Consider the following 25214-nt stretch of genomic DNA (forward strand, 5'->3'; position numbering starts at 1 on the left):
CAGGAGGGTAATTCTAAAATCTAGAATATTCGCGATTATGAAGATATAGCACTATATTTTGCATCTTCGCGAATTCTCGAAGTGCCGATATTCGCAATAAAAATTTGCAATTTGAATATTCGCGCTCAACACTAGGACTGGTTTCCTCTCAAGGAACCGGGATATGAACCGGGGCCATGACCTTTCCAGTAGTAAAGCCTAGTAGAAGGCATTTCCAGCTATTGTACAGAGCAGAGTAATGCCGTATTGTGAATGATGAAATGATTAATCCTGTACTGTGCTAGCGTATAATTTCACAACAGGCCATGTAATGGTTTCATTAGAACATGTCACATCATTAATTACTCAGCCATTCAATTATTTCAATTCATCAGTTCATGACTAAGGAAATTCTCGGCCGTGGCCTATTGGGGGTCTTCAAGCAGTTAATTATGAAGCATTGTATAAATGAGCACAACATCCCGCACAAACACTGCGTATAGTCATGAAAAGTAAGGCCTCGTTCACATCTCCGTTTTCAGATCCAGCAGGCTGACTGATCTCACAGGATCCGGATTTGCCGCATCCTCTTCATCGCCGGATCCTCATTTGCTGCAATGGGGATCCGGCGGTGATTCGGACGATTTCCAGCATAAATACCAGGTTTCGGCTGGACAAAAACCGTTGCCTGCAATGGATTTATGTCCAGCCAACAGCTGGCAGATGGAGCTCCAAAACATAGATGCGGTCGATGCCTAAGAGAGATGCTTCAGATAAAACTATTAAAAGGGCACTTTCCTAGCGCTTCTCATTCTTCTCATGAAATGATACTGTCATAGTCTTAAAGTTGTTGTCTGTCTTAGGGCTCATGCACACAAACGTATTTTTGGGCCGTGTCAGTTTAATGGGGTGGCAAAAAAATGGAAATGACTCTATGTGAGTTTCGTATCCATATGTCCGCAAGTCTGTTCCACCAAAAAATAGAACATGTCCTATTCTTGTCCGTTTTGTGGACAGGCATTGTTAAAATGGATCCGCAAAAAAACTTATGTAACATGGATGACACACGGATGTTATCCGTTTTTTTGGCGGACTGCAAAATACATACGGTCGTATGCATGAGTCCTTATAAGAACCCCCGGGCCCCTCAGTACAATAATCCATATAAGGCCTTTGGGTTTGTATAATAAAAATCTTCTGTGTAATAACAGAACTTCTTCTTTTACCTATATAATAAATAAAGCAGCAGTTTGTGCTCCAGAGCTGCTCTTCTATGTACAGCCCCTTAAAGGGAACCTGTCACCAGTTTTCTACTGCCCTGATTGCTTTATTTTCTGCTGCTACCAACCTGTATACAGTTAAAGGGGTTGTCCCATCTAGGACATATTGGAATAATAGTTTTCTATGTATTTTTTTGTATATCATTTCTATAGTTTTGGAGCACAAGAATTAAACTGTAAAGTAAAAGTTCATCTGAGCTCTAAAGCTCAGTTTTCTTTCCCCATCTTATCTCCAGAGCCTAGATCAATAGTTCTCATATTTCCTTTGATGATATAAAGAACTGACTTAAGTATTGATCTCATACAGTGCAACAAAATGTACTAAAGTATACCTAAACCCACAAAATGAAAATACTTACCTTAAAACTCACATAAAATTTGGCCCAACAATAGAGCAGTCCCTTAATACCCCCTTCCTCTGACCTCCTCACCCTAGAAATGAGGCCTGACTTCTGTATTTTGATGGGCAGCGTATCATGATGCACAGAGCACCAAGCACTTTTCACGTCTCAGTCCTTCATTAATGTACACGTTCTATATAATGTTTGTGCAATTCACAGAATGCTATTTATATGTATTGTGACTGTAAGAAGATATAGGTGTTATGTTTGGAAGAAAACACGGGCAATCATCTCGCACAAATTGCTCACTCTGGAAGAAAGGCAATGGATTGAGTCTTTCACAAAGCAGCTCTTCTAGTAAGCTCAGATCAATACTTGTAATCTCACCTTCAATCTCGCTGCACCTTGGATGCCAATTCTGTTAGGAATCATAGCACAAAAATATATCATACAGCAAAAGTTTTAAAAACAAGTCCTGATGTATTCAGTCTATAAATGTAAAATGTATCCACTATAAAAAGAATTAAAGGGATTGTCCTATTTGGACAACCTTTTATCCTTTGTTTTGTTGCCCTCTCGACAATGACCAGATAGTTCCCCTGGAAATCATCTGTAGTCAAAGGAGCACACTACAGGGTAAAAATGCGGTATTACATGCAATGGCGTACATAGAGAAGTAAGGGCCCCATAGCAAGGATCAAACCAGGCCCCCCACACAGGACAGAAGGGTTTCCGCCTAAACCCCTTTTAATGACCCTTGGGCCATTTTTTCCACTGCCTCATATGCTCAACGTCGTTTCTTTAGGGGGTAGAGTCCTGACCAAGTTTTCACCTCCAGTAGAAGAGGAGATAATCCCAACTAAGACTGGGCCCCCTCTTGCCCTGGGCTCCATAGCAGTCGCATGGTCTGCCACTATGGTAGTTACGCCCTGATTACATGGTACCCATTACCATGCACTATATCACTTGGAGTCCTCCATAGTGAAAGCTGTCCCCTTCAAAAGTGTCTTCAACAAAGCACTTTTATTGGGACATTTAAACTCTTCTGAACTTGGTAATGACCTAGAGGTGAAAGCCAAATCCTGCATCGATCTGGCTGTAGAGGTCCATTAAAATAAGCAAATGCCTACTGGATCCGAGTAATACTTCATTTACCCTACAGCATGCACAGAACAATATGGCCTTCAAGAGATAAGTGTTGATTGCAAGGGTCTTCAGCAGCAGAACTCACTCATAATCCTGAGGTGGCCCAATTTGTGAAGGAGTTCTCTGAATTACAAGATGACATTCAGTTCTTACAATCAAAGTAGTTATTTTAAATTGAAAGCAGAGAGAAAATCCGCACATGGATTGGAGAGGTAGTGACAGGACAAAGAGTGGTTTGCCACACGTTAAGCCTGAGACATGTATGGCATCCACCAGTCTATACAGTAAATTCCATGGGAGCCTAGAGGTGGAAGCAAGATCTCTTAGTTCCTCATAGATGGAGTAGTTCACCAGCTATCCAGCCAAGGAATGTTCCAGTTGCACGAACTCCACTCCAGGAAGTGCAGGTAAAATAACCAAAACAGAAAGCAATAGAGCTCCAAAAGAATGAAAATTAAAATCTCCTTCTTAATTTAGAACATTAAAAAGTCACAGGTAACGGTAGTAAGTACAAATGACGCTTTTCAGTTGACTAACTGATCTCAATCATAACATGTCACAACGTGTCATTTATACTCACTACCGTTACCTGTCACTTTTTAACTCTTCTAAATAAAGAAGGAGATTTTAATTGTCTTTCCTCATAGAACATGAGCCATCAGTAGATAGCGCCCCAGACAGTTTTTCAGTTTGGTCTTACTACTGTATATCACGTCTAGTGTTGAGCGAATTTAAGTTAACGAAGTGGAATTTGATCCAAATTTCAGGAAAAATTAGATTTGCCACAAATCTGAATTTCCTGGCGCTTCGTGGTAATGAATCAATTTTTACTGAAATGGCAGTAAAAAAAAACATACTCACCTTATCCATTTGATCGCGGAGAGGCTGTCACGGCCATTTTGATTGAAGAAAATGCACCAGTTCTCACGTGTGCTGATGTGTGACGTCATCATGTTGGGCGCGCGTGGTGATGTCATCATGACCTCATCGACATGTAGTATGTCTTTTTTTGTTTTAACCCCTAATTACCCCCTGATAGGCTGAATGTGACTCTCAGATGCCTCGATCAGTGTTGAGGGGTTAAATGACGGGGTGAGGTGGCGACATCGCGTTCCCCATCATTACGCCTCCATACAATGGAATGCAACTTATTACAAAGTAATTTGCAACTAATCGAATTTCTTGTCGAAGTTCGGCGAAGCAACCAAATCAAATTTTTGAAAACTTCATCACTAATCACTTCCAATGGTCTTACTATGTATGAATGAATTCATCAACCAGTTCAATGGCGTCAGGTATATACTTTAGGGTAGGCTATTAATGGGCGATCTGGGGTGTAAGACTGCTCTGTAGTATCTGACATAGCACTACTCGTTATTACTACTGCCACATGAATGGAGCCACAGTCCCCGGTCACAGCACATGGACGAGAGTGTCCTGTGTTGTGTACTATAGAGAAGGTGCTGTGTCAGTCCTGCAAACAATGTGGTCCTTGTTTTGTGTTGATTGTGGAGGTACCAGGGATAAGACCCCCATCAATGGCCAAAGGACAGACAATGAATGCCCTGCGTACATGTATAAATATGTGAACACTGCCTTTTGACTTTACAGGAAATTGCTGAAGGATAAAGGAAAGCCCGCAGCACCCACCGCTATTAGGAAAGGATTTGCCCACTTGATACCCAATAAACAGGAAACTCCTCGTCTTCTCAAAACTTTAATGGCAGCTGCCGCTAACAAGCCCGGATTCCGCTTATTACACAAGGCGAAGCAGCAGCAGCAGAACGAACGGGTAAGAACAATCAGGCATATGAGGGTTAAAATGACGAGGGGGAATGCGCCAGAACCAAAATGTACCAAATGCATATGCTCATATATAACTAAGTCTACATTTATTAATGAGCCATCAGCTAGAGAGCAACCACTGAATATACAATTAAAGGGTTGTCCCACAAAAGCCACTGAACTATTCAATAAAATGTATCTGTACAGGGAGTGCAGAATTATTAGGCAAGTTGTATTTTTGAGGATTAATTTTATTATTGAACAACAACCATGTTCTCAATGAACCCAAAAAACTCATTAATATCAAAGCTGAATATTTTTGGAAGTAGTTTTTAGTTTGTTTTTAGTTTTAGCTATTTTAGGGGGATATCTGTGTGTGCAGATGACTATTACTGTGCATAATTATTAGGCAACTTAACAAAAAACAAATATATACCCATTTTAATTATTTATTTTTACCAGTGAAACCAATATAACATCTCAACATTCACAAATATACATTTCTGACATTCAAAAACAAAACAAAAACAAATCAGTGACCAATATAGCCACCTTTCTTTGCAAGGACACTCAAAAGCCTGCCATCCATGGATTCTGTCAGTGTTTTGATCTGTTCACCATCAACATTGCGTGCAGCAGCAACCACAGCCTCCCAGACACTGTTCAGAGAGGTGTACTGTTTTCCCTCCTTGTAAATCTCACATTTGATGATGGACCACAGGTTCTCAATGGGGTTCAGATCAGGTGAACAAGGAGGCCATGTCATTAGATTTTCTTCTTTTATACCCTTTCTTGCCAGCCAGGCGTTGGAGTACTTGGACGCGTGTGATGGAGCATTGTCCTGCATGAAAATCATGTTTTTCTTGAAGGATGCAGACTTCTTCCTGTACCACTGCTTGAAGAAGGTGTCTTCCAGAAACTGGCAGTAGGACTGGGAGTTGAGCTTGACTCCATCCTCAACCCGAAAAGGCCCCACAAGCTCATCTTTGATGATACCAGCCCAAACCAGTACTCCACCTCCACCTTGCTGGCGTCTGAGTCGGACTGGAGCTCTCTGCCCTTTACCAATGCAGCCACGGGCCCATCCATCTGGCCCATCAAGACTCACTCTCATTTCATCAGTCCATAAAACCTTAGAAAAATCAGTCTTGAGATATTTCTTGGCCCAGTCTTGACGTTTCAGCTTGTGTGTCTTGTTCAGTGGTGGTCGTCTTTCAGCCTTTCTCACCTTGGCCATGTCTCTGAGTATTGCACACCTTGTGCTTTTGGGCACTCCAGTGATGTTGCAGCTCTGAAATATGGCCAAACTGGTGGCAAGTGGCATCTTGGCAGCTGCACGCTTGACTTTTCTCAGTTCATGGGCAGTTATTTTGCGCCTTGGTTTTTCCACACGCTTCTTGCGACCCTGTTGACTATTTTGAATGAAACGCTTGATTGTTCGATGATCACGCTTCAGAAGCTTTGCAATTTTAAGAGTGCTGCATCCCTCTGCAAGATATCTCACTATTTTTGACTTTTCTGAGCCTGTCAAGTCCTTCTTTTGACCCATTTTGCCAAAGGAAAGGAAGTTGCCTAATAATTATGCACACCTAATATAGGGTGTTGATGTCATTAGAAAACACCCCTTCTCATTACAGAGATGCACATCACCTAATATGCTTAATTGGTAGTAGGCTTTCGAGCCTATACAGCTTGGAGTAAGACAACATGCATAAAGAGGATGATGTGGTCAAAATACTCATTTGCCTAATAATTCTGCACGCAGTGTATAGCGCCACCTGCTGTTTGTTCTTTTCCTTAATTCTCTGTCCACCTTGCTGACATGGTCGCACATGCTCAGTTCCATCCTTCAGCTGCCACTAGCCCTATCTGTGACAGGTACAGAGAGAAAGTAACAGCAGAAAGGACACACCCCTGAGCTGTGATAGGAAGAGATCTGTAGCAGAAATTACACACCCACTTACCTGTGATAGGGAAAGAACTACAGCAGAAAGAACCCAGCCCCTGAGCTTTGATAGGGAGAGAGCTGCTGCAGAAAGAACGCTGCCCCTGAGCTTTGTTAGGGAGAGAGCTTCTGCAGAAAGAACGCAGCCCCTGAGCTTTGATAGGGAGAGAGCTGCAGCAGAAAGAACGCAGCCCCTGAGCTTTGATAGGGAGAGAGCTGCAGCAGAAAGAACGCTGCCCCTGAGCTTTGTTAGGGAGAGAGCTTCTGCAGAAAGAACGCAGCCCCTGAGCTTTGATAGGGAGAGAGCTGCAGCAGAAAGAACGCAGCCCCTGAGCTTTGTTAGGGAGAGAGCTGCAGCAGAAAGAACGCAGCCCCTGAGCTTTGATAGGGAGAGAGCTGCAGCAGAAAGAACGCTGCCCCTGAGCTTTGATAGGGAGAGAGCTGCAGCAGAAAAGAACGCAGCCCCTGAGCTTTGTTAGGGAGAGAGCTGCAGCAGAAAAGAACGCAGCCCCTGAGCTTTGATAGGGAGAGAGCTGCAGCAGAAAGAACGCAGCCCCTGAGCTTTGATAGGGAGAGAGCTGCAGCAGAAAGAACGCAGCCCCTGAGCTTTGATAGGGAGAGAGCTGCAGCAGAAAGAACGCTGCCCCTGAGCTTTGATAGGGAGAGAGCTGCAGCAGAAAAGAACGCAGCCCCTGAGCTTTGTTAGGGAGAGAGCTGCAGCAGAAAAGAACGCAGCCCCTGAGCTTTGATAGGGAGAGAGCTGCAGCAGAAAGAACGCAGCCCCTGAGCTTTGATAGGGAGAGAGCTGCAGCAGAAAGAACGCAGCCCCTGAGCTTTGATAGGGAGAGAGCTGCAGCAGAAAATAAACACCTTAGCTGTGATGGGGGGAGAGCTGCAGCAGAAAGAACGCAGCCCCTGAGCTTTGATAGGGAGAGAGCTGCAGCAGAAAGAACGCTGCCCCTGAGCTTTGTTAGGGAGAGAGCTTCTGCAGAAAGAACGCAGCCCCTGAGCTTTGATAGGGAGAGAGCTGCAGCAGAAAGAACGCAGCCCCTGAGCTTTGTTAGGGAGAGAGCTGCAGCAGAAAGAACGCAGCCCCTGAGCTTTGATAGGGAGAGAGCTGCAGCAGAAAGAACGCTGCCCCTGAGCTTTGATAGGGAGAGAGCTGCAGCAGAAAAGAACGCAGCCCCTGAGCTTTGTTAGGGAGAGAGCTGCAGCAGAAAAGAACGCAGCCCCTGAGCTTTGATAGGGAGAGAGCTGCAGCAGAAAGAACGCAGCCCCTGAGCTTTGATAGGGAGAGAGCTGCAGCAGAAAGAACGCAGCCCCTGAGCTTTGATAGGGAGAGAGCTGCAGCAGAAAATAAACACCTTAGCTGTGATGGGGGGAGAGCTGCAGCAGAAAGGACCCAGCCCCTGAGCCATGATAGGGAAAGAGCTTCAGCAAAAATGACATCCCCCTGAACTGTGATAGGGAGAAGGCTGCAGCAGAAAGGACACAACCTAAGAGCTGTGACAAGGAGAGAGGTGCTATAGAAAGGACATGTACCTGAGAAAGGACACACCACCCTGAGAATGGACACGCTCCCTGAAATGCCAGCTTGTAGACAATCTAGCAGAGTTATTGGAGCAATGAATTGGGAGATCTCTGGATCCATCCATGGATCTAGCTTTGTTAGAAAGAGATTGTCATGTACTATATGATGTCTGATTTTCATTTTTTATATTAATCATGGGATAACTTCTTTACATTATTCTCTTCTGTAAATTTTTTTAAAAGTCTCTGTAGCCATTTCTCAGCATTAACTATTTTTCAGAAACTTCTCTGACCACCAACCTGGCCAACATTTCAGCTGCAGCAGCAGTTGGCACTCGGATGGAAACAGGATTAGCTATATGGGGTGTACAGGTAGCAGGTTTACCCATACCCTGGTGACCGTGGGGGGGGGGGGAGGCTTACCTACCTCTGCCATATAAGAAAACTATTCAGTATTATAAATGACACATGGTAATTGGGGGCTATGTTGCAGATTTTGAATTGGGGCCCGGAGCTTCAAGTTTCACCTATTCAGATAATGATTAAAAATAATGTTAATTATGGCTAGTTATACTAGTTCTCTTTGGTTACTAACCAGTTTCCCCTAAAAGAGATATAACAAACAAAAAATAACTGCTGAATACAATTTCAACATGCAAAACAGGGCAAAATAGTTAACTTACAATTTGTGGCATTTAGAGTCATATACTTAAAGGAGTCATCCCACGAAAGACATCTACCATCTACACAAAATACTTGTAGGTGTATGATCACAGGGACCCCCACGATCTATAGCAAAGTATCCCAAGTCCCCTTTTCCATTTCATGACATGATCTCCACCGGGTTATTTTCGTAATGCTTGCTTCAGAACTCTTCAGATAAAAGTGAATGGAAAGAGATGAGCATGCGTGGCACGCCATAAACCTCAAGACGTGTATACCATTTTAGCGCCTTATTTTATAACACTGTATTTTTCAACTCTGTACAATTTGACATGCACAGGTCTTTCATCCCATGCTGGAGCACATGTTCTTCTGTCTAACGGCAGCTATCCTCCCAACCAAATGGCAGAAAGAGGAACTTCCCATTCAGGCTGTTTAAGTCCTCGATTTCTGTGTTCAAAACAGACCACAGCATGATCAAAGGAGGCTCTCTCCCTACAACAGGGTCATCGGGTTCCTGATAACCCTGTCGGGGAACCAAGCATCGCTTTCAGGTTAGCCCTGGACTCCAGGCCTGTCTGTACACAAAGTACAAGTACAACCCTAACAGCAGCCTGGGTCATAGAGACATAGACATAATGTATACTCATCGACAAAAGAATCCCTCACCTTCAAGGAGTTGTTGGAATCAAACAAAAAGTTCTATGTGTGAATGTATAATTTATTAAAGCCAAAGGGAGGCTATCAACCTAACTTGACCCAGGTCTGGAGTGAAATTAAAATATCACTTTTATTAATACAGGTTAAAACGGCTGTGAGCCTGGACACAGATTTAAAAACGGCTCACAGCCATTTTAAACTGTATTAATAAAAGTGATATTTTAATTTCACTCCAAACCTGGGTCAAGTTAGGTTGATAGCCTCCCTTTAGCTTTAATAAATTATGCAGTTAATGAACATTCACTCAGGTCTAGGTCCTTATTGTTAAAATGTGTGAATGTAATGATGATGTATGTCTGTGATTACTTATTAGAGTGAAAGGATAAGTTTATTGGGCGAAACTGATAATTGAAAGGAGGCTCTAAGACCCTGTTGGGCCACCTCTAGTCTGGATGCAAAACGAGATACGGTTGGGCATGGAGGCATACAGGTTCCTTATAGTATCCTGCAGCACATTTGTCCACATATGGTGTAGCTGAGTCTGTAGATCCTATACACTTGTAGGTTGCCTAAGCTGCTTACCCAGCTGGTCCCATAAATACAATTGCAATAAATCTGGAGACTGGGCAGGCCAATGAAGTGTTGCAATCTGGAGAAGTCATTCTTGGGGAGCCCTTGGTGTGTGTGGGTAAGCATTATCCTGCTGAAAAATGCCACCTATTGCTGACCCTGTTGTGCCTGGGGTCAGAAGGTCACAGGGGGTGGCTACTCGCTTAGTTTCAAGGGATTTCTCTATGACCTAGTTGTGGGAATGGATTCCGGTCCAGGTTTTCCTGCTTTGGTTTGCGATTCTTTTTGTCCCATTTAGGAATCGGTAGCTATTCCTTTCAACTTTTCTTTGTCAGCCACTCCCAGCTATTATATATTCTCCCTTTCTAATTCCATTGTTCCCAGATATAAACCTTCCTGCCAGATTTTGTATTCTGACCTCTGGTGGAGTTGGAGTTGTTGTGGAGCTGTTGGAACAGTTGGAACTGGTGCTGTCGGATCTCTGGTTCTCTCCTGTTTATCTCCTGTTTGTTGTCTCCCTACGGTGATTGTATGTGGTGTTAGTGTTGTTTGTCCTTTCCGTGTTGTTACCCTAGGTGTCAGTGGTGAGGACTAGTGCTCCCATCGCCCTACTCACTACCTAGGGATTCTTTCAGGGTAAGCCAGGGACGAGGCACGTGATCGGCGTATGGGTGAGCAGCCCGTCTAAGGAGGTCAGGGCAGCGAGGTGCCAGTGCTAGGTGAGTTAGGGGTCACCACTCCTCCCTCTCCCTAGTGAAAGGGTACCTTTCTTGCCTCCTCTCTGCGCCGCATGTCTGTTACTTGCCATATCAGACGTGATACCATGAGAGGTGGCACGTAATGCAGAATGTTCTGCACTTATTGCTGAGCTGTTACTGTCCCTCGTATCACTACTAGGGGTGGCTAACTGTTGTCTACAATGGCTCCTCAGATCATCATATCAGCAGTTGGGACAATGTCTTGTTCCTCAGCAAAAGACTAGATTGAGGCACTCGTGGGATTCCAAGAAGAATCTGAAAATGTCACTAAAGGTGATAAGATTCTAGTCCAGGCTTCTCGATCATGGCATCACTGCAAATAAAAGTGGCTGGTAATGGAAGGACACTTAATTGGTGCTGTTATAAGCCGTGTACCGGGGTGGGCTCCCCAGGATACAGCAAAGTCACGAACAAGGAAAACAACTCCACCACCAGCTTTTGCCAAAACAGAATTTTACTTAAACGTGGTAATGAACACAACCACAAATGCTGGAAACATATAAGAAATTTACATACACCCAGCCCGAAGGCTGAGACCCTTGTTCTGCACAGCGTGGCACCTTCCAATGGATGCAAGAGGAAAGCGTGGTAATTTACCTACTGGCAGGCACAACTAAACTGTCACACATTACCTGTTATTACCCTAAAAAAACAAGAATAACTGTATGGGTGTGTGGTAGGGGCTAGCCTGCGGTGCAGCACAACAGCTCTACAGGATTCTCCCTCCCATAACTGGTCTTTTAGCACGTGCCTGAGTATTCCTCCTGAGCAAAACATCAGCCTGGCTTGAGTTTGTGGGAAGTTTATCAGCTCTCCAGTGTGAAATGTCCCTTTAAATTATGGAGTCCTTGCAATGAACAATAGCAACACTTGTGGCCTGACAGACAGAGACCCTATCTAACTAACTACAGGCCTGGTCTCTAGGCGCCAACACTGTAATGAGGTGCGTGCACAATCTTACTGACCCGGGTCTGCTCTGCCTCCGCTGGTGACTCTGAACAGAACAAATGCCTCTCCAACAAGCATGCGGTCCTGCAGTGTATGTAGCTTTGCTCCTCCGCTCTCATCAGCATTCCTGGAAGCAATCCTCATTCCTCTGGTCAGGATCAGGGTCTTGGACACGATCAGCTTCACTTAGCTGCAGCTCTGGTCACTGAGGAATACTCACACCTGGATTCCGTCAGATCCTCTGCTGACACAGTTCCTCAGTCTCGGCTCCCTCTAAGATGGCTGCTTCCTTTCTCTTCTTTTTCAGGCTCTGTGCAACTCCACCTCTCATGAATATGGAAATATATGCAATCTGTAGCTGTGTTTAGGAAACAGCAGCATCTTGTGGCCAAACAGCAAAATATCAGTCCAGATCTTTTAATTTAATCTACACAAACAGTGTTCAAAGAGAGCTCTTTACCCATCTCACATGCCACCCCACTAGAAGTTCCCTAATCCTGGGCATAGTGCTGTGGGGGAAAACCAGCATTGGGCCTGGTTGACCTTCGCAGAATGATAGCCTCAGAAACACTAGGGACGTCAGGCACATCTAATGGAACAGGAGCTGCTGAATGCTCTTTCCCTGGGTGGCAAACTTGCCACGGCCGGAGCCTCTGTGGGTACCGGGGCAGGGACAACACAACATTCCTCCTCCTCCTCTAAGGGGATTTCCTCTGTACTCTGAGCAGGAGGAGGCATCTCCTCCACGCACACGGACTAATCAAAATTACACCGCCTCAACATGTTACGGTGCAAGTTTTGTGAGGGCCCCGCAGTCCCTATTGGCTCTACCTCATAGACCGGAATGTCAGGGTCTACCCCCCTCTTCACCGTGTATGGGACCACCTCCCACCGCCCATCCAAATTCCTAAATGGCCGTCTGGCTTTGACCATGACTCGATCATCCGGGGCATACCCAAAGGGCACTGCTCTTGGGTTAGGGTATACCACTTGTCCCAGGCGCTCCCCCACAACCTTGTGGATCGCTCTCAGCCAGTAGTGGTGCTCTTGCACCCATGCATTGGTACTTCTCCGTGGTGGCTCCATCTGATCAGGCATGTGGAGGTCTTCAATCTCCCGTCCGGCTCTCCCAAACATGAGCATATGTTGGGAGTATCTGGTGGTACTGTGTACCCTGTTAAAGGCCCAAATCAGTTCAGGTAGGTACTTGGCCACCGAGCCTTTTGGATGTCCTCCAGAGTCCGCAGCATCTGGAGCAAGGTGCGGTTGAACCGCTCGCATGCCCCGTTTCCCTGAGGGTGAGACGGGGTGGTGCATGAACGTTCAATCCCATATAGTTGGTATAGCTCATTCATTAGAGTACCCTGATAATATGCCCCCTGGTCCGAATGTATCCTCCATGGACACCCGAACACCTGTATAAAGTATTTCCAGACCGCTTCAGCGACTGACTCTGCCGTCTGGTCTCTGGTGGGTACAGCCACCGCATATTTTGTGAAATGATCCGTCATGACTAGACAGTATAAGTGTCCTGAGGTAGAGTACCCAATCTGTACATAATCGATCATAAGAAGCCCTAGGGGCGTTGAGGTCTGGATGGCCTGGACAGGAGCCCGCTGTTCAGTACTCTTACTCAGCCTGCAGGGTCAACACTTAAAGGGTAACTGTCATGTTTATATCAAAAAATCAATTTTAGCATATGTTACTGCTGCAGCAGCATTATGCATAAAGCAATCTTTAGTTTCTTCACATACCACTGTTTTACTTGCGTTTTTTCTCTTAGTTACGGCTGTTTAAAGATTTACAATATGAGGACTTTCTCAAAATGGCTCCTCTGCCAGTTGTTTGAGGCCAAAACTGCTTTCCCTCACTTCTCATATACACTTGCTGTAGCCAGCAGCTCCCTGCCAGCCAGATTGGATTACTGAGAGACATGCCTCCTCACTCTGAAGCCTAATGCAGGTATGCAGTGTGAAGGACTGCCCCTCCATCTTCCTGTCTTCTTAGCCAGAGACAGACAAGCCATAGCAACTGAAATTTAAGGGAGCAGTGGAAAGGGACAGAGGACATTAATGAAAGCTTTTATTATAAGGTAATTACAGATCTTTTGACAATCATTGACAGACTAACTCAGATATACCTGCCTAGCTCTAATAAACTAGCAAAGAAAATAAAAATGTCAGTTGCCCTTTAAGACATGTCTTGGCCACCATATCTGCCAGATCTAGACAGTATACCATCCGTTGGAGCCACTTGAACATTTTGTCGCTCCCGAAATGGGCACCCCTCTCATGGGCTTTCCGGGAGGCCTCCGGTAGCAATGACATGGGGATGACAACCTGTTGCCGGTACTGCAGCTCTGACTGTAAGTATATGATCCGACTCAGGAGGCCCTGGGTAACAGTCAGCTTATCCCACTGCCTCAACAACTTTTGGCCCTCTGGAGTCAGACGGGCCCACTCTTCTGGCCGAGGCCAGATCTTGGTCCGGACCCATTATTTCACTTTCCATAGGTCCAGGCAGCCATTCTGGACTCTCTCCCAATCCGCCAACGTCTTTCCTAGCACCATGGGCATCCTGGACGCCACCCCACTAGAATGTGCCACGTCCTGGAACATGAGTAATCGACAAAGTTTCAGTATCCTCTAGCTCCTCATCAGCACCCTGAGTTGACAACCCTACAAGGACTAGGGAGAGTGCATCGGCTTTGCCGTTCTCCATACCTGACCAGAACTTGATGCGGTATTGGTACTTAGAAAGGTGAGCTTGGCATTCTACAGATGTGCTAATGGGTTGTTGTCTGTCATCACGGTCCCCTCTGTACCTGTCAGGTACTCCACGAACCTTTCGGTCGTGGCCCACACCAGTGCCAGTAGTTACAATTTAATCAAAATCAGAATCAATTTAAAGAAGCTATAGTTGTCAGTGTTGCGCTCTGACTCCCTTAGAGACCGGCTACCATAGGCAATGATACTCTCACGTCCATCCTAGACTTGGGATAATACGACCCCCAGACCATGTAGACTTCCGTCAGTATACAGCAGGAATGGGGTGTCGAACCGCACATAAGCTAGAATCGGGGCACTGGTCAGCGCCTCCTTCACTGCTTCAAAGGCCTCTTGTTGCCGGGGTCCCCACTCGATGGGACTATTCTTTGGGCCCCCCGCAGTGCCCCTTGATAACTTGTTTAATGGGCCCACCAAATGAGCAAATTTGGGTATAAACCTCCTGTAGTAGCCGGCCAGTCCCACAAATGCCCGCACCTCTCGTAGTGTACACGGCTGGGGCCACTTCTGGACGGTCTCCACCTTGCTGGGGGCCGGCTTTACCCACTCCAGGGTGACCAAATGTCCCAAATACTCTATCTGCAGTTGGCCCATGGTCTCGCAGCCATCCTAGGACCTGTCGCAGCTTCTGGAGATGATCCTCAAAGGAGGCCCCAAACACTACTATTTCGTGCTGGTATATTAATACCGACTCAAAGGTGACATCCCCCACACAGTGCTTCATCAACCGTTGGAATGTTTCCGGGGCATTTGACAGGCCAAACAGCATCCAGTTGAACTCATAGTCCCATAGGTAGGATGAAGGCCGTCTTTGCTTTGTCCTTCTTGGCCACCGATACCTGCCAATAGCCACTGGCCAGGTCAAGAGTCGAGAAGAACTTTGCATGACTCAGGGAGGACAACGACTCCTCAATCTGCGGAAGGGGTCAGGCATCCTGGATGGTCTAGGCATTCAGCTTCTGATAATCCACGCAGAACCGGAGACTCCCATCTTTCTACCGCACCAAGACTACTGGAGCAGCCCAAGGACTTTGACTCTCCTGGATCACCCAGTTTTCCAACATGCTGGCCACCATATCCTTCACTTCCTGGTACATTTTAGGTGGGATTTGCTGATAACGTTCCCTGATTGGTGCAGCATCGCCAGTGTGGCGGAAGCACACCCGAAGTCCTCGTCTTGTCTCGAGAATGCCTCCTGAAATTTCCAAAGGGTGTCTTCCAGCAACTTCTGTTGTCCTGGAGTCAGGGTCTAGCAGTCCACCCCCATCCGGGCCATGATCACTCGACCGTTCCATTCCGCTGTCGGGGTCTCCCTTTAATAGACCTCTACAGCATAGGTCCAGGCTGATCTCCTATCTGGCTGTAGCGTGAAGCTCCTTCATTGAGGGATATCCCCTTTGGACACATAAACTTTGGCCAGCAAGGCATTCCCAGGAACGGTTAACTCTTTAACATTGAGGCAGTCTTCAACATTGAGGCAGCGTACAGGCACACATCCATCCTTCACAATAGCAAGGGCCTGGGCTACCAGTGGGCGAGTCTGCGTTTCCTCTTTGTAAGCGGACTCGCTCAGGACCTCCAGTCCATTCAGTTGTTGTCCAGCCCCCACCGGCAGCAGCAATATTTGTTCTTGACGAGGTGGGATCTTCACAGGCGTCCTCCACGGAAACTTCACGTATCCAATGGGCCGACCGGACATGTTGCTCTTTTGCAGACTACAGCTCCTCACCATCTGCTGTAAAACCTTCTGGGTCGGCCGGTGTGTGGTGGCCCGTTGCCAATACTTCGGCCCTTCTTTGGCATAGAGTTGATGGTCTAGGTCTCTCAGCACGTTCATACCTAACGCCATTTCCATCCCTCTCCGGGACGAATGGTCCACCAGCACGACCCCCTTCTTGCCGACGTCTTGCCAAAACAGTCAGACCCGCATCCAGATTATCCGTCGGACGTCCATCTCTCTGTTATTGTCAGCGCATTTCCTATAGTGCTGAGGCACATCTCCAGAGCACACGCTTCCAGAAATCTTTATCTCTAGCGGCACCAGTTTGATAAAGGCCAAGTGAGGCCGAAACGTCATATGATTGGTACAATTGCATCCTTAAATAAACTCCAACAATCTTGCAATCATATTGCTGGAGTATTTCTTCTGTTATTGGCAGCTGTCAGCCTGAGAACGCTCCCATCTTCCAGCTCCATCATATGTCCAAAGTGTCTTTCGAAGAACTCCAGAGGCATAAGGGTGCAACCCGACCCTGTATCAACTAGGCAGCGTACCTTCTAGCCTTCCAACTCGGCTTACATAATGGGGCTGCTGACATACAGATCGTCTTCCACAAGCATAGGGCTTAGCTTTTGGTGTACCGCCGCAGGATGCCCAGCTACTTCGGCAGTCGGAAGTTTAACGTCAGCTCAAACTTAATCTGTTCTGGGCAATCTCTGGCCATATGGGCGTACTGTTGACAAGTCCAGCAGACGGGCCCTCTTTTGACGAGCCCCCACACCTGAGTTATCCTGGGTGGAGTGGCGCAGGGCACTGGGGTAATTTCCGGAGGCCGGGGTGATCTTTCCTTTATCTGAGACACTTCCAGCCGAAGTTCTCTCAATTCTGTCCACAGGGCCTGGACCTCATCCTTTAAGGACTCTTAGTCTTGAGATGCAGACTGACCTCCTGTAACATGGGTGCTACTCACTACTCTTGCCGCCACAGGCATTTGCTCTTCCTCTCTCTAGGCTAGGTAGACGCTATAGAATGTCATGTCGGGCGTCGTCCGGGTCATCTCTTGCAGTTTGTCCTGTAAAAACTTGTTGGAGAGCCCCACTATGAACTGTAGTAGCCGATCCACCTCCCGGAAGGCTCCCATGCCCCTGTATTTCATTTAATGTCACCTGTAGGGCATTGGAGTACTGCATCAGGGTCTCGCCCTCTCACTGTGGTCGGTTGAAGAAGTGGCTCCGCAACTGCACTACTTTAGTATGCCCCCCCTCCCTGGGCTCTCTCCAGCAGGGAGAATATTTTCTCTAGAGTGTCTCTCTCAGATTCAGGCCTTACCATCACTGTCCGTCTGACGTCACCCTCTAGAGCCCCTAACGCAACCTCTGCCCGCAGCTCGGGGGTCAGGTTACAGATTCTAAACGCACTTCGCACCCTTTCAGTCCAGTCCTGCAACGTCATGTTTTTACAGTCAAATTTTGGCAGATGACGCAACAGCACCCCCATGGGGATGTACCCTATTGGGGCGGGCATGGCAGGGGCAAGTGATGGTGATGGTGACTCTGAACAGAACAAATGCCTTTCCAAGAAGCATATGGTCCCGCAGTGTATGTAGCTTTGCTCCTCCACTCTCATCAGCGTTCCTGGAAGCAATCCTTATTCCTCTGGTCAGGATCAGGGTCTTGGACACGATCAGCTTCACTTAGCTGTAGCTCTGGTCACTGAGGGACGCCGCGGCCACAGGCATTAATAATAGCATATCGCTCCAAACACTGTGAATAATATCTACGGCGGATAGCGGAACACATCATTTGATCCTCCGTTCATCACCGCCAGGCTGTTTCCCAACCAGGACAACAAACCATGAGTAAGGGCATTACCACCAATCCCTACTTTTCATGTGTATTGCGGGAACTTTTGAAAGCTGCTGGTAACGAATCTCCAGCACATGTTACCTCACTTTTAATACTGAAAAGATACAGTGGCAAACAAATGGAAACATATATCCATCTGTCACAACAGGCAACACGATCTTCCTACAGTGGATGAATTAGTTATTTTAATTTTTAACCCTTGCAGCTACATTGCAGACTATATAGCTATTGGAGCAATTTCCCTTCAGGTGGAATCTTTCCCTTTTTTTCCTTGTACAGGTGGAACTCTTTTTGTTTTATTTTAGGTGGAAGTACTCTCTTTTTCTAGGTGGAAAAATCGTCTACTTAGGTGGAATTATCTCACACTTTAATACAAGGTTCCTTTTTCCAACACCTACCTCTTCTGAAGGCACAGGCAGACAATGGCTGCAAAAGCGCCTTGAGGCGATTCAGTTCGCAATTGTAGCACTATACAAGTTATTCATTCAACACAACCACTATACCTTCAATAGGTGGACATATATATTTTTTTCATAATTATTTTTTATTTTTTTTTCATAATAACCTCTTTCACATTTCTTATTTTGTGATAGGTGGAGTTATTTTTATTTTCATTTTATTTTTATTTCCTTGTATTCACTTTAACAAAAGTATTTGGATTGTGGATAGATTTTAATATCGTCCTTCTTAGCCCCATAATATTGATTTCTACTGGTATTAGCATCAATACTATACTGATTTATCTGATGAATGTTGATATATGATTTCTACTTTGCCTGAATTGAGCCATATAGCTACCTGAGGACAATCCAGAATAATCATTGCAGAGATTCTAACATTTATGGTCCACCTGACCTAGGTCTACGCAGTTGAATATCTCTGACATTCCCACTTTTATTTTTTATTTATTTATTATTTATTTATTATTGAATAAAACTGTTACTATATACCAGCAATTTGTTTTAAATAAATGACACATGGATTCTTCCAAATGAGGTGTGCACAACCACTCTATATAGTATACACATCACAAATAAATAAATAAATAAATATAATATTCTATTAGAGTCAATATAAAATAAAGACAATAACTAGATATTAAAAGGTGGCAGTTACTTACAGGAAAGGAGAAGCACAAACAACCTGATAATTACATAAAAATAATACATATACAGATTGAACTGTTCAAGCAATACACATCAAGAGATATAAACACAGATAGATAAACTATCTAAAAGTACGCAAGTTTGAAAAACAGTACCAATCTGCCAAAATGTAGATATATCAATTCAGACCACAGGCCACTCCAACCCCAACACACATTTTGCCAATAGCTTCCTCCAGGGGATTATTCTGGGTTGGACTGCCTGACTCTTTCTGGATAGCGACCACACCCAGATGACTCCTGACTGGTAATTTGCTTACTGCACGCAACTTCTTAAATAGATGATTTTCTAGGTTGTGCTGCGAATATATACAAGGGCATCTTTATAGACATAGGAAAATCATGCATTACAACATGATGGCAGATTAGGAGGCTGAAAAAGCCTGACAAGTTCCCTTTAATGCCCAAACACGACCACTGTTAAAGGGTGTAAGAAGTTGTACACTTTGGAAATCCCTACTTATTAGAATGTCTCCTACTGATACCCCTAGGATATTGCCAGGAGACCCTTTCCTCCATTCAACTGAAATGGGAACAATGCTGCTGTAACCAGGTAAGGCCAGTGCAGAGTGCACAGAGCTGTGTTGCTCCGGTGGCTGGTTCCTCCGCACAGCTATGTACCTTCAAACAGCCAATCGGCAGGGTTTCCGGGCGTCTGACCTCCACCTATATAAATCCTATGAATAGCTCATCAATACCAAATTCTGGGAGACCACTTTTAAGTAAAATATATCTTAATTTTCCAATTTTAGGATCCATTCAGACGTCCGTGTGTGTGGATCCGCAAAATACGGACATCGGCGATGTGCTTTCCGCATTTTGCGGACCGCACATCGACGGCACTGAATAGAAAATGCCTATTCTTGTTCGCAATTGTTCTATATTTTTCGGGATCGGAATTGCGGACCCGGAAGTGCGGATCCGCAATTCCGGATCCGGGCAGCACATCGTGCTGCCCCATAGAAATTAATGGGTCCGCAATTCCGTTCCGCAAAATGCGGAACGAAATTGCGGACGTGTGAATGGACCCTTAGAGCGTACGTTTCCAAGGTCAGAGAACTCGCGCACAAGGTCGTATAGGCAGAGTTTCCTGGGAGAGAAAATTATAATTCTGCTGTTGGTGATACATTTCTACACAAAGGTCGATAGATGCATCACACTGTAAAGATGATGGATAGCCATTCACAAATACAGCAGGAGAAAAGACTGATTGCATAAGCAGAGGCATCATAATATGGAACCAAGAGCCGGAGTGTTCAATGGAACCTAGCACATAAATTAGATTATGGCGAGAGACTGTAGCATCTGCATTATGACAGCATTGCTAATTCACGTCACTTTGACACCATGATCTTTTTTTTATTTAATTTCCTTTTTTTTTCCTTTTAAGCTGGATCCAAATTTGTTTTTGTGTAAAAGTATTTTAGAATGTTTTATACAAGTATAGTTTGTGGATGTGGAGTTATAATTAGGGACGTACACAGATCTCATAGGGCCCCATTACAAGACTTATTATGGTCACTCCCAGGCAACACAGAACAGAAAGTGTGACGCCCCAGATTCCTGACAAATTTAAGATTTTTTTTTAAATTAAACAGAAGTTTTAATTCCAAAACAAAAAATTAATAAAAAGTCGTCCTTTGCCTTACCTACTTTTTCTGACTTCTAACTCAGAAAAAGTGGAACAAGTGTTTCAAAGATATGGTGCTCATTCCGAACACATATTTCACAATGCAGAACAGACAACTGGCATAAAAAACAATGATAACCTCCCCTTACCCCATACAGTTCTAAATCATGTTTCCCTTCAGATAACATATTACTAAACTGGTTGCCTGCAGCCACCACTAGGGGGAGCTCAGTGCATAGGAATTTATACAGTTAACAATGACAGCAATGGAAGTTGTAAATATCTCTTTCGCACTGAGCTCCCACTAGTGTAGGGAACAGAAGGATTTCCCACCTCCTCAGGACTCTTTAGCAGTTGTGTCTGTTTTCATTGAAGGTACGCCACTGGCCATGATGCTAAACTCCACCAGACTTATGTCAGAAACTTTCACTAATCCAATGGACGCTGAAGACACTGCGTGGTATCAATGTTTAGAAGGCAGCTCTAGTGTGTGTTTAGGGCTAGACTAGCAGTGTGGAGTCTAAAGGATAATCTAATTTTAGATTATCTCATTATCTAGTAAAGCTCCACAAAAAGGATGGAGATATGTACAAAGGAGGCGGGCAGTGCTCCAAAAAATATGGCATTTGCACCATGCGTTTTTTGCCACATTGTGATCCAGAATTTGGGTGCATCGGCCTTAGTAAACCACTAGGTGGTGCTCACTGCCAAGACAGTTCCTATCGTGCTCACCTACCCACCGTATAAATCCATATGTTGTGAGACCCCATGGCGGCTGCAGGCAGCCTGAGGTTTATCATTTAAAGGGGTTGTCCACTTTCTGGCTACCGTTGTGTATGTAAGATGACTGTATGGCCTTTGCTTATGTGCTATTTGCTGCATTTCCTAAGCCATGCCCTTTCACTGAGCAGATATTCTGTGCTATTTGCATAGAGGTCCTTATGCAGCACGCCAGACCCGCAGGGTATTGCGATAGTGAGGTCACGGTTATGGGCAATCGAGGGTTACTCACTTTTTGGAGGACCCTGGGCAGGCATGCGGCAGTGAAGGAGAGGTAGACACATGTTCCTCTGGGGCACACTCTGTATGTAGGGACCAGGCCTGATGGTGGATGAGGTGCCCTTGATGTTGCAGGTGTTTTGAGTGCCTGGGGCAAGGTCCCTTTAAGGATCGTGACGCCAGTGCCTGTAACGGTGGCACACCGTTTTGTAGGAGCAGTAATTAAGGTACACAGATGGTATGGTGAACCAAACGTTGCTTTACTTGGAAAACAGTCCAACTTTGTACAGACAGTTGCTTATGCAGTCCCTTATATCACAAATGCCAAAAGAAGGCTTACTTTCAATATGGCAGGTAATAGTCATGCAAGATACTTGGAGGGTAAACAGTTAATGCTTCGCAGACAAGGCTGCTCTATCCCCACAGCTATTCTAGCTGGCTGGATCCCAAGGCCCGGATGCCCAAATGCTGGCTTTAATCCTTGGTAATAAATCTTCCTCCCGTATTGACCCTTGCTTCTATTTTATTGTACCTCCGCCCATCAGGTTACTTATCTGAGCTGGTTGTACTAGCACTGCTTTGCTTGAGGGTAGTGCAGGTTTCTCCCAGGAGGTACATCTCTTCTCTTGGGGTAATCTTCAGAGCTAACTGTGGCTCACTTTATCATCAGGCAGGCTATGATCCTTCACTAGCCCCCTGGTGGCAACTAGAAGTCTGGACTATCCAGCTGCATGTCAGGAGGAGGCCCTCAGCATATCTCTGGCTAAGATGCCCTCTCACTTCTGTCTCCACAGACTCCTGACTACAGACTAACTCCTCCCTGTCTGGGCCTGAACATTTATACTAGGGGCTCTCTATCTCCCTCTAGTGTCTAGGATGCCTAACTACACCCTAATAGGCCTGCTATGCATGACACAGGGAAAACATTGCATACCAAAGCACATAGAAAATACATTAAAGTACATAGTTAAATATATTACTGTCACTTAGGAGTATGAGTAACACGTGACCCAATTGACCCTTGTGTAGTGCCCACCCCTACCTAGTGGGACACTACACTATCCACTGATGGAGGGTGATGTGACCAGACACATTACTCAAACACCGCCATTCTAACACACTGTGCTAAGCTCCCAACAGTGAAGGTTAAGATGGAAGATGCTGTATATTTGAATGGAGGAGACTGAGTAATTTGCCTGGTCACATCACCTTCCATCAGTGGCCATTTTATGGGCACAACCCATAGTTGCCAACTGTCCTGAATTTTCTGGGACTGTCCTAGACTGTAATGACAGTCCTGACAAATTTGGGCTGTCCCAGACTAACATTAGCCTAATGCATAAGTGTGCATTGCTGTGTGGAGTCAGGGTATTCTTGGGAATGGGTTTTAGATGCCTCAAATTTACCAACTTAAACATTGGTAAGTATGTAGCACCCTTGTGTGGACAGCACAAAGGATTCGTCCAACAAGCCGCTTACCTAATAAAATATAGAAAATTAAGCAGAATGTCAACAAAGACTATATTAGTAAATACCATATAATCATCTTACATACACATTGGTCAACAATAGCCAGAATGTGAACAAGCCCTTTAAGTATATGGAGCTCTAAAGGGAAGCAGAAAATTTGGGGAGTTTCAACCCTGTAAAGATATAAATTAGTGCACTTGTCTCGTGGGACATAGTGCCAGTAGGGTGAGTTTTTGCAGTAGGACCCTATTTAGTATACCCCTGACGCTGCCCCCCATCCTGAGTCCTCCATCTTGTTTTCTGCATGATCAGTATTTTTTTTTTTTCTTTAGCGCTAAATCTCCGAACCAAACAAATGTTGTGAAACTAAATGTTAGCGTTGAGAATCTCACAATCTCACTGAGAAAACCGTTCCCATATTTCTTTGTATTACAACGTCGGCTTACTTTCCATTCTCAGGACAAAAATATATCATGATGGCTGGGCTCTATCTGAGGTAGGGGTCAGAATCTGACGTTGATGCGGCAGAAGGAGGAGAAGGGTATCACTCTCACAGTTTGCCCTCTGCCCTGATGTACTGACGATACACGGAACCATTCAGGATAATGGGTGGCAGCCGCAGCTTACATAGCTTCTAGTGGGGCACTACTTTATTATTTACTGCAGATTTCAATACTAACCATGTCTCTTCTTCTCGCTTTTAAAGGAAAAACTAGCGGATAATATGGCAAACGTGGCTACTGAGAAGAGTGCTGTGCCCTTAAATCAAGGGAAACCGGAGAAAAGTGAGAATTTGAAAGCACAAGAACCTGGCGAGCAAGCGCAACGTGAGGAGAAGATGGATAATGTCATCTCATCCAAAACAGATGTACCGGCGGAAGCAAAGAACAGATCCTACATTATAAGCATGTCTCCTTCAGCTAAGGTGGGAGAAGGAGAAGTTCTCACTGTGGAAGTCAGAGAATCGGAAAAGAAAGCTTAGTTTCTGCGTGAAGGACTCTTCTTATCATCATTATACGGTAGTTTTATCCTTTATCTGAGGATATTCTTTACATTGAAGGGGGTTCTCCAGGATTATAAAAAAAAATGACAGCAGGGAGTAAGCTGAAATGTTAAAAAATAGCCATTACGCACTTCTTAAAGGGAACGTGTCGTCACTGCTGTAGGAAATGCTGCTGGAAGGCTGCAGTACTACTGCGAGCGCCGCTGCCTCCTCCAACAGCTAAAAGGCGTAGCATGACCTATCCAGAGGATAGGGCATCCGCTATAAAGTCTCATGAAACCCTTTTAACAGCATTTAGAGACAGGGACATAACTAGGAAAGACTGGGCCCCATGGCATATTTTTGAATGGACCCCCCATGAATATTACACACTGATGTGTGTATGAGGCCTTAATATGTAAAAGGAGTTTTAAATACGTAGCATGACTATAAGAAATGTGATTTAAAAATGAGCCATTACTCATCTGTTATATCCCCTGCTGCCACTAATGCAACACAAACCTTCTATGTTCAGGAGCTGTCTTGCAGGTAGTCCCCTCATTTGGCAGATCGTGTTAGACACCCCTCTTGGATATCGGGGCAGTCATGGAGGGGGTCAAGAGCACAAGTGAGAATGTAGCTGAGAACAAGCTGCAGAAATCAGGTAGAGGAGGGGGAGACACAGCACAGACTGGAAACTGTAGGCAGCTTCAGGGTCTTAACTTGCTGTTTTTACAGTAGGGGACCTCATTGACTTCCATGGGAAAGTTTTCTAGGCATGATCTGTGCAGAGGTCAGGAGGGAGTAGATAAGCTGTGATGTTTTCTATTGTAAATGGTGGTTCCTGTGTTGTCTACACTCCTTAACTTGAAATTGCAACACCAAGAATGACAAGCCGTAAGGTTATGAAAATCGGGAAGGTGGCAGGTGTTACTATGATCTGCAAGTGATCAATTTTCAAGCACCTAGCTCCAATTTGTGGCACGTGGGAG

At 45.2% G+C, this 25214-nt stretch overlaps 1 protein-coding gene across 1 annotated transcript in view; it reads left to right on the top strand.

Moving 5' to 3' along the window:
* CNGB3 (cyclic nucleotide gated channel subunit beta 3) overlaps nucleotides 1–24581 on the top strand; it is a 286679-nt gene extending 262098 nt beyond the window's left edge. Inside the window, exons 17-18 of the mRNA XM_040433859.1 lie at nucleotides 4358–4538; nucleotides 23947–24581. Of these exons, the coding sequence (XP_040289793.1) occupies nucleotides 4358–4538; nucleotides 23947–24222 (457 nt within the window). The 3' untranslated portion in view covers nucleotides 24223–24581. The remainder of the gene's footprint in view (nucleotides 1–4357; nucleotides 4539–23946) is intronic.
* The last annotated feature ends 633 nt before the right edge of the window (nucleotides 24582–25214 follow it).

The sequence above is a fragment of the Bufo bufo genome, chromosome 5 (genome assembly GCF_905171765.1).
Source record: "Bufo bufo chromosome 5, aBufBuf1.1, whole genome shotgun sequence".
Taxonomy (NCBI): domain Eukaryota; kingdom Metazoa; phylum Chordata; class Amphibia; order Anura; family Bufonidae; genus Bufo; species Bufo bufo.